The sequence below is a fragment of the Nematolebias whitei genome, chromosome 5 (assembly GCF_014905685.2).
Source record: "Nematolebias whitei isolate Nwh7 chromosome 5, NemWhi1, whole genome shotgun sequence".
Taxonomy (NCBI): domain Eukaryota; kingdom Metazoa; phylum Chordata; class Actinopteri; order Cyprinodontiformes; family Rivulidae; genus Nematolebias; species Nematolebias whitei.
In genome coordinates, this window is record NC_056502.1 from 31,440,763 (window position 1) to 31,451,643 (window position 10,881).

The following is a 10,881-nucleotide window of genomic DNA, read 5'->3' on the forward strand; positions in this document are numbered from 1 at the left end:
TTTCCAGGTCTGAATAAGTGGGAAAAAAAATAAAAATAAAATAATAATCAATAAACATAACAACAGACATCAAGGTTCATGCTCAATAATCCTGGTACAAAATCCAATAATGTTCAGTCAGGTCTGGATTTTTTACCTGGATTATTGAGTATAAACCTTGATGTCTCTTATTCCATGTTCTGTTCTCTTTTTTATTTTTATTTTTTCCCACTTATTCAGACCTGGAAAATACTTAAACCTGGTTTCATACTTCCCCATACATTTCAAGACTCCATAAGAATCCTGTTTGGATAATACCATTGCACAGTAGACTGCATAAGTATGGTAATATTTCTATTTTGATTCCTATATCTGGAATCTAATTGAAATTAAGGTTAATTATAAGTAATACAACCAAGACTAACTACTGAAGTTAAATGAGGGACAAAAAATAGTTTTAAATCATAGTTAGAAATCTAAAAGTGAACAAGTGTGCCTGACTGCAAGGGGTGTAAACAAGATGCTCATCTCACAAGACAAGGTAAGCCAGAGTGAGATATTGGGTTTGCAAGGCAAGATTTTAACAATTATCTAGGAGCAAGAGAACCACATTCAGTACAGCAATCATCAAATACCTCATATAACCTTTGACCTTAACTTGTGATATTGACCTTAAAGTTGGAATGATGAAAATATTATAGTGGTGGTACAAATGTATATCAAGTTTTAGTAAATGATCCTGAGTCATTTTCAGATAAGCAAAGACCTTGCTTTAAAATTGACCTTGATTTGTGGCCTTGGCCTTGAACCTGGGGTGTTGAAAAGTGTATGCAACACCATGTCTAGTGATGTTGCATATTTGTATCAAGTTTTACTAAATCATCTTGAGCGAATCATAAATTATGGGTGGGACAAGAGAAAGTTTTCAGACGGCCGTACAGAGACTACACCATAATACCTCTTGCCTGGTTTCTCATGAGTCTTTTCAGGCCTTAAAATTATGCTTCTACACATTACATATTTTACATGTGATGTTCTTGTTAAAGCTGAGAGAGATTCCAATGCAGAGGGATCAAATTAATTTGTACAAGTGGTCAAAGTTAAAACAAGCGCCGCCCCTTATTTTTAAATAATTTTCAGTGTATTTTCCTGAAAAATAGAATACAGTTCCCATGTTATGTCAAAATATTTATACATAACTATGTAAGCAATGTGCATTTTTTATTGATCAGAACAAAGAGATTACTGTAATAAAAAATCAACTGCTGCCACACAAACTATTCAAGTGGTATGCTGATACTAATTCTTTCACCAGACAGACCATATAAACCAGTATATTGTTTCTTCCATGTCGAAATCATCTGATTTGACTCATTGTCTGTTTGGAGTTATTCATGTATATTGACAAAAAATTTTGGTTAGAAATGTGATTTAGACTTTTTTTAGGACAATAAACCTAACTAAATAATCTACCCTGTCTCTTAATACCGGCTTCTAGCATGCAGCGTACCTGAGATGAAATGAGGTAGAGAAGCTCCCCAAGCGGTGGCAGCACAAACTGCTTCAGTTTATTATTCCTGAGATTTTCCCTCAGCAGGTCTGTCAGAGCTGAAACTGCCTGAAAACAGAATGAGATACAGTTTTAAAACATTTACAGCCCTGTTATTTCAGCAAAATAAAAGATAAAATGATAATTAAAAAGTGACAAACATAAAAGGAAAATGTACAAATCCCTATCAGATTGTAGTTTATTATCTTTTCAAGTGTTGGACTTAACCAGGAAATTAATAAACCACTGGCTTATAATAAGTATCTGGAATGTCTTAACAAGGAGACATAATCTTAATGGGGAAGTGGTGGCGCAGAGGTTAGAGAGGTGGGCCTGTGATCGGAAGATCGCCGGTTTAAGCCCCAGTACCGACAACATCGAAAATGTGGATGGGGTAGGTGAAGCACCCACACCTGCCCCCACCCTCGTTTGCCCCACTCTGGGCCCATGAGCAGGGCCCTTAATCCCCATCTGCTCCCTAAAAGTCTCTCTTGAAAATGAGTTCTCGTGGCTCAATGAGACTACCTGTATAAATAAAGGGTAAATGAAAATAATAATAATAATAATCAATTAAGCTGCATCAAACAGACCTAAAGGTAGTCTGACCACAACAAACGTCCACATCATTGCAAGATAAATAAACAGAATTATTTTTATAGCTGACAAAAGATTAAATGAAGGTTAGATAAATTAAAAAAACAGTAATGGTGTATAAAAGAAAGCAACTAGAGACAAAAGATATGCAGGTTAGATGTTAACAAAATAAATAATTGGATCATTTAGATAATCTATTATATTACATACATACATGCACACACACACACACACAATTTGCTCAAACCAGCTATTAATAAATGACTGGGGTGATCTGTTCAGACACCTCCAAACAAGACTCGGCACCCTGTGTTACGATGCCACCACACAACTTGTGATTCAGTCTCAGTTATTCATTCACCTGATTTGACAGAATCATCAACACTTTTACAGTTTCTGAAAAATTGTAAAAACATTTAGCAATTTATGCTATATCTTTATTCTATTAACATGCTGCGACAGAGACAAAGCAAAATTCTTGTGGTATATATGTATTTTAATTTGAACAAAACCACCATCATTCAATTATGCACCATCAGAGAAATAAAAGAAACATACTATAATTTATCTGTAAGCTTATAGTCTGTCAGCAAATTTCTGCTGAGTAAAATTACACAAATTAAAGCTGTTAAGCTCTCTGAATTTCTACTAAAACTACTGAAAATTTCACATTTAATGACAAATACTATGTACATTTGAAATGTTCAACAACCAAAACAAAGTGAATTCACTCTAAACCTTCAGAACACAACCCAGCCAAAGACAAGCAGGAGTAAAAGAACAGACAGGGCTGATCTGGAGCTCTGATGCAGCAAAATGAGAATGAGATTTTCTGTAAATGATACATTCTGAGAGTTTGGATGCTGTTTTCCCAGTTTGTAATTTTATGAGAACTGAAGCAGCAAGAAAACATTCCAGTGGACACCAAGTTACTTTCATGGAGTTGCATCAGGTCAGCAGTCCATCAGACTTTTGAAAGAACGTCACCATGAATGGGGCCGCTGAAAACTGATGAAAACTTTCACGTGTGAAACGGTAAATTTTGCATTAAAACAACTTCAGAGGAAACCGGAATCAAAGACGCAATTCAAAACAATTAAAACTAATTTGGTTACAGTAAAGCAGTGATGTAACCAGAAATTAATTTACAACTGAATCTGATTTTTTAAAAGTGGATGGGCCATAAAATGTTACAAAAACAAAACAATGAAATTACCAAACCCCTCTGGAAAAACTGAAATGTCTCCAGACACAACATCTGTATAAAACATCAAACCCAAATCATATAAATCAGATCTGAGTCTTCAGACGATCTAAAGATTCACATTCAAACTTGAACAGCCAAGTATCAACTAAAAAGTATTGTACTTTGTTGGAAGCCCAACAATTAATTGTTTTATTTATTTTAATAAAAGTAAAGTTATTGAATTATTATACATAGAGAAAGGGTATTAAGAAAATGTATTTAAAAGAGTAAGTGTTTGCATGAAGTGGGTGGTCCTACAGCTCAGACACGCACACTCACAACCACACCCTGAAGAACAGTTATGCCAGAATAACATAGATCTACACTTAGATCTACAGATCTACACTATAGAATAATTTAGTGAATTATTGGTTTTATAAAGTAAGAAACAAACCATATTTTTCAAGTAACTGTAGCTACATATGAACTGAGAGGAGAAACCAGGGTATGAAACAGCACTGCGGTCATTTTATTGTTAAAAATACAGCTTTTAATCTAAATGTGCTTAATTTACTAAATGCAGTTGTTTTTATTACTGAGATAACTTGTGATCAAGGCAATTATAAGGTATTTGAAGAAGCCATGCCAGATATGGAATAAAATAAAATAAAAATTTAACTCAGTGAAACTTTCGTTTAACAACAGTACGCCAATGTGCCCTGTCGCTGAGGCATTTGAATAGTGATTTTTTTGTAGTTTTCAAGATAAGAGTTTTTCTGGACTGGAAATAAAACACGAATGCAAATAAACCTTAATGTTTTAGGTGAAAGAAAGTGGTATTTTTTGTTTGTTTGTTTGTTCTTGTTTGAGGCAGCAAAGAGTGACGAATCCTGGTGAAGGGAGCAATTTTATTCACCACCAGGTGGATAACATTGGAGGAACAAAGGGGTGGCCAATGACAAACTTGGTTACCATAGATTAATCTGTGGATACAAGTATTTGACGGAGCTATACTTTTAAGCAATGTAAAAACTAGAAAGCATACTTTCCTCAAATGATAGGGGAGGTCAGCTTATATGGCAGCAACCGTCTAGGATTTTGATGTGGCAACCCAATTTCCAATACTAACCTTTCTTAAACCGATGGAGTCACATACCAAGATTGAAATCGGCACGTTGCTTATTTTTCAAGTTATCTAGCTTAAAAAAGGGTTGGACATATGACGCGGTAACGTGTTACATGACATGGCAACCCGATTTTTGAACTGAACCTTTCTTACACTTAGATGCACCCACATACAAAATTGGAATTTGGTACCTCACTTAATTTTTCAAGTTATCATGGTCACAACATGCATGGACGGATGGAGGGTATTTCCAAATCCCCCTCTTCTCTTTGTAATGGGGAACAACTGCTGCATAGTAAAACCCCGGATTAAAAAAAGATGATAAAATAATACTATGGAAACCATATTTTTATTTTTTGACTGTTGAGGAAATATTATACACTAAACAAAATACAAGCAACAGAATTGTTTTTGCTCCCATTTTTCATGAGCTGAAGTCAAAGATCTAAGACTTTTCTATGTATGCTAAAGGCATTTTTCTCTTAAATATTGATCATAAATTTGTGTAATTCTGCGTTAGTGAGCACTTCTCCTTTGCTGAGATAATCCATCTACCTTGCAGGTGTGGCATATAATGATGCTGATTAAACAGCATGATTATTGCACAGGTGTGCCTTAGGCTGACCACAACAAAAGGCCACTCTAAAATGTGCAGTGTTATCACACAGCACAATGCCACATATGTCACAAGTTTTGAAGGAGCATGCAGTTGGCATGCTGACTGCAAGAATGGCCACCAGAGCTGTTGCCTGTGAACTGAATGTTCATTTATCAACCACAGCTGTCTCCAAAGGTATTTCAGATAATTTGAAGTACATCCAACCAGCCTCACAACTGCAGTCTACGTGTAATCACACCAGCTCAGGACCTCCACATCCAACATCTTCATCTTCAAGATCGTCTGTGAACAGCCACCTAGACTGCTGAAACCATCTGTTTGCATAACCAAATAATTTTCTGAATAGAGTTTTGGCAGGTGAATGCTCACATGCAATGGCGTATGTAGTATGTTAAACAGGTGTTCTCTTCACGGATGGATCCTGGTTTTCAATGTACAAGGTAGATAGCAGACTGCATGTATGGGCTTGTGTGGGTGAGTAGTTTGCTGATGTCAACGTTGTCAATCAAGTGGCCCATATATGGCCAGAAGTATGTTATGGACAATAAACGGGTGCAGTTTATAGATGGCATATTGAATGCACAGAGATAGTGATGAGATCCTGAGGCTCATTGTGCCATTTATTCATGACCATCACCTCATGTTGTAGCATGATAATGCATGACCCCATGTTGCAAGGATCTGTACACAATTCCCGGACGCTGAAAACATCCCAGTTCTTGCATGACCAGCATAATCGCCAGACATGTCACCCATTGAGCATGTTTGGGATGCTCTGGATCATATATGTCAGTGAGTTCCAGTTCCTGACAATATCCAGCAACTTTGCACAGCCATTGAGGAGACATTGACCAACATCCCACGGGTCGCAATCAACAACCTGATCAAATCTATGCAAAGGAGATGTGCTGCACTGTGTGAGGCAAATGTTGGTCACACCAAATGCCAACTAATTTTTCTGGTCACACCAGACTCCCCAAATACAGGAAAACTGCACAATTTAGAGTGGCCTTTTATTGTGGTCAGCCTAAGACACACCTGTGCAAATGCTGTCTCATCAGCATCTTGATATGTCACACCTATGAGATGGATGGATTATCTCGGCAAAGGAGAAGTGCTCATTAATACACAAATTTGTGAACGATATTTGAGAGAAAAGGGCCTTTTGTGTACATATAAAAAGTCTTAGATCTTTGAGTTCAGCTCATGGAAAATGTGAGCAAAAACAAAAGTGTTGCGTTTATATTTTTGTTCAGAATATAAAGCATAATTTTCCACATTAGAAAAGTATTATATTAGTGCTACAAATATTACACAAGAATTTCAAGCTTTTGTAAAAAGGGTCTTCACAAATACTTCTGAGAGCCTTGCAGCAGCTTCTGAATCTGTGTTCCTAGAGATTGCTCTGAGCTTTTAGAGTGCATTAAGTCTTCTTATCCCAGTGAAACACCTTGCATAGCCAAAGTTTTAGTGGTTAAACAACATAGCAAACTTTACAAGTTATGATTAGTGAGAGGAAATTGTATTTGCTCTTGAAGACAATTGTCCTTTACTCAGAAAAACAAGAGAATATCAAGACAGAAAGAAAGGAGTATGTAATAATGGACAGGTGTACCATGTTTTGGGTGTGTGTGTACATGTCTATGTGTGTGTATTAGGGGGTACAGCAGTTACTATGGTAACTAAACCCAGCCCATACACACCAATCAGCAGGATTGCAGCAGTAGAACCCCTGCTGAGACGATACACAACACAAAGAGGAAAATGTGGTGTTTAATGCACAAGAGAAAAAAGTGTGTGCTCTTTTATTGGTCATCTGTTAGCAACACTACAACATAACGATACACACCGACACAGACCATTGGTACGCACAAACACACACGAAGAAGGACAAAATAGCCCTGACAGAGAAATCATACACACAACCCCTGCTGAGAGCTCACACAAACACAGTTCAAAAAAGCCCATGGACACATAAAAGACACACACACACACACACACAGAAGGAGCCCCTGCTGAGTCCATAGACGGTCACACAGGACCATAGTCACAAATGTAGACAGACTCTGTTGTGAAGTGTTATCTTAAAGTAGCTGAAGAGAAGGAAGGATGGTTGAAGAAAATCGTTCCGCCATTTGTCTTTAACAGGTGCACTGAAACAACATATGCCAAAGTCGGCCATTTTGTAAACCACTGTGATGCTGTGATGATGCCGAGGCAGTAATATGTAGGAAAAGACTATTTAAAAAAAAAAAGCATTTTGCACAGAATTCCAGTTATTTGCTGCCTTGTGGTCTTAATAATCAGCTTATGTAAATAAATAAATGTGATGGTTTGTCTTTAAAGCTGAAGTCACACTGGTCCTCTAACCATATCTGGTGTCCTTGCTTTGACTGCTGTACTGATAAAAGTGTAAAAATAAACCCCGTCACAATTTTAATTTAGGCCTTCTTACCATCAAACGCTGATGGTGAAAATGATTGCCATCAAGAGGGATCACAAAAACAGTCGAGCTGGGTTTCCAGTCTCACTTATTGCTTTCTGTCACAACTGGTGTGCTCAAACAGTTGAAAGACCAAGTTTCACTGAATTATTTGAGCAAGACTTAGTTTGGACAGGAGTCAGTTTTCAGAGGATTGGAGTAAACCGCTCATGTTTTTGTCAAGAAGGCTTGGAGTGGGACAGGTGTATCATGATGATGCAGCATTTTCTTGAATAAAAGTGATTTAACTTTATAAACTCTATTGTACAACAATGAATGAAGCCTGAAAACGTTGTAATTCATCCTTCCTAATTTTATTTAAGCTCAGATTGTGTTTGAGTGAATTAAAGTTAAGCTGCAGGTTTGTGGTCGTATTGACCTGTATTGAAATTGTATAATTGCATCAGTGAGGATCAGCTTAATAGCAGAAATACTCACATGTTGACTACAATACCTGTTTTTTCATTCAACCTTTATTTAGACAGGTAATCCCATTGAGCCTCGAGGACTCATTTACAAGAGTTGTTTATCAGCCACAAAAATAAAACCACTAATGCAAAGAGACATTATCATTCTTGCAATGGTTGTTTTACACATCTCAGCCATTTAAATATTATAATCAACTGATCATGTAATTTCAAGATGACAGCACTCTTCAGTGGCCATAGCCTCACTTTGGAACAAGACGTGCATGCCTAAAGCCATGAGACCCAAGGACTCCTTGTAAAACTCCCAGTTCCACACACTATAAACCAACCTGAGGTCTAACATTCATGCCTCAACAGCTGTTTTTAAGCATGTGGAGGTCCCACACAATTCAGGGGTGGATATACATGGCTGTACTATAATTATTAGTCATGAACATTACAGACACTCTACTGTCATGATGATTATAATTTTTCCAAGAGCTTGCAAAATTAATAGTTACTAGTTACTCAAAAGAGGGAAAAATTGTAAAAGGAAATAATTTAGGCATTAATATAAATTATTGTATGTCCAAATATAACATGAAACTCCACATGTAAGTTTAGTGTTTACATAAACCATTCTTTTTTATTTATCATTCAGACCACCCAAAATGAAGCAAGTAAAACCCTTCAATGAACCAAAACAAACATCTAATTTATGTAATTGTAAAGAAGTAGTGCATATAATAAATATTTACTGGTAGTAAAAGTCATAGCCAATAAGCTCTGTGTTAGTGTGTTTGTGAGGTTGGTGGAATAAATAAATGGCGCAGGAGAGAGAAAGGCAGTCTGGTTTGTCCTGATGTCAAATGTTGGGTGTCGTCTTACAGGCTGTTACTACCATCTCCTGGTACAGACTGGAACTGTAAAGTTAGTGTAAACATTCATTCAACCTTTTACTGAACAGATCTAGTGTTACACTTCATCATATTTCAGGAATAATTTGTTCACTCTTGTTGGTTAAAAATATAGAATTTTGAGGAGATTTTTCTAAATGGTGGGTAAAAGAGGGTATTTTTTATGTTTGATGCATGTTTATCAAAGTATAAAAAGTATTTACGCCTTGTGATCTAACTGTTTTTGCTGCTATTCCTCAATTGTCCTTTTGGTTGCTATTTTGTTTCGATTTGTTAAAAAAAAAAAAAAAAGAGAGAGAAACTTAAATTTGTGTGCCTATTTTATGACTGTTTATTGTTGTCGTCGTTATCCATTGTTATTGTTGTTGTCCATTGCTGTCATCACTCTTTGTTAAGAAATCAGGTCTCTCTTGTAAATGAGCCCTCGAGGCTCAATGGGATTAACCTGTCTAAATAAAGGTTGAATGAAAAAAATATATATTTTGAGTTCCTTCTGCTATTCACTGCCACCTCATGACAGTACAATTTGGTATCATGTGTGAAGGTGAGTTTTTTCAATTACTAAACTAGACTGAACAAAAATATAAACACAACACTTTTGTTTTTGCTCCCATTTTCCATGAGATGAACTGAAAGATCTAAAACATGTACCGGTATGTACACAAACAGGCCTTTTCTCTCAAATAGTGTTCTCAAATTCGTCTAAACTGTGTTACTGAACACTTCTCCATCCATTAGTGATGTGTCCTTCTGTGTTGAGGCTTCGAAGCGTGTGTCGAGTATGTGGAGTGTGTAACAAGGCGTGTATTGATGACGCATGTAATGACGTTCGAGGCCTTGCTAGCGGGCCGTACCACGTGAACGATTCACCGTGAACTGGCTCGTTTGCATGCGCGAGATTCGAAATATAAGGGGCAGACAGAAAAATCCATCATAATCATAAAGACAGATTAAGATCATTTGCAGATCAAATTTAGACTATTTGAGGTCCTCACAAACATGATTTCATTTTTTGTTTTTCCCTTTTATTCAACTTAAAGCTTCGCAAATCAGTTATATTATAATCCATCCACCGGTTTCACATTTATAGTCCACTTGATGGAGCAGTAGAGCAAATGAAGCACCATGGCACATTGAGTCATGAGTCGAGCTGTTTGATTGAAAGCCTCAGTGCTTCATGAAGCTTCATCTCGCCATCACTACCGTCCACCTTGCAGGTGTGCCATATCAAGATGCTGATTAGACAGCATGATTATTGCACAGGTGTGCCTTAGGCTGACCAAAATAAAATATGCAGTTTAATCACACAGCACAATGCCACAGATGCTGCAGGTTTTGAGGGTGTGTGATCAGCATGCACAAAAGTGTTGCTTTTATATTTTTAAATTTTTGTTCAGTATAATTAATTTGACTGTCAATAAAAAAAATGTATTGCTTTGAGAATGTTTGTTTTAAACAGTTGTTATATTGTCAGTGTTGTTTCTTTACAAAGAGCTCAAGCCTAAACAAAAAACACAATAACTTAATAAGCAGGGGTCGACATAAGCAGTTTACATTTGTCTGAGGCAACAACCAGATTTCACCGTCGAGGTCCAGTGGACAACCAAGTGAAACAAACATGCGTTTTTAACCATCCTGATTTAGGCAGGGCAGTTCTGGATTTGGCCCTCCTGTGCCACTCCCCAAATGAAGAGGTGCAAGACACTCAAATGTCCCCAATTTGACAAGAGCTGTCTGAGCTCACCTGCTCATACTGTGTCTGTGTGGGACGAGGAACAGAGGGGCTGTTTCAAGGGCGTCCTGCAACAGCAGGAGGTAGACTACCGGAATAAGTCTATAATCTCTGTAAATACTGTGTACTTTTAAATACACAAACTATACTGTGCATTTTTACTAAGGTCATGTACAGTATTTTTACTAAGGTCATGTACAAACTATCTGTATTTTTTACTAAGGTCATGTACACACTACAATGTGCATTTTTACTAAGGTCATGTACACACTACACTGTGTATTTTTACT

At 36.9% G+C, this 10,881-nt stretch overlaps 1 protein-coding gene across 1 annotated transcript in view; it reads right to left on the reverse strand.

Annotated features, from left to right (window-relative positions):
• LOC119410370 (serine/threonine-protein kinase ULK4) overlaps positions 1-10,881 on the reverse strand; it is a 34,997-nt gene that overhangs the window by 7,760 nt on the left and 16,356 nt on the right. The window contains exon 18 of the mRNA XM_037677280.1: positions 1,490-1,597. Coding sequence (XP_037533208.1) covers positions 1,490-1,597 — 108 coding nt within the window. The remainder of the gene's footprint in view (positions 1-1,489; positions 1,598-10,881) is intronic.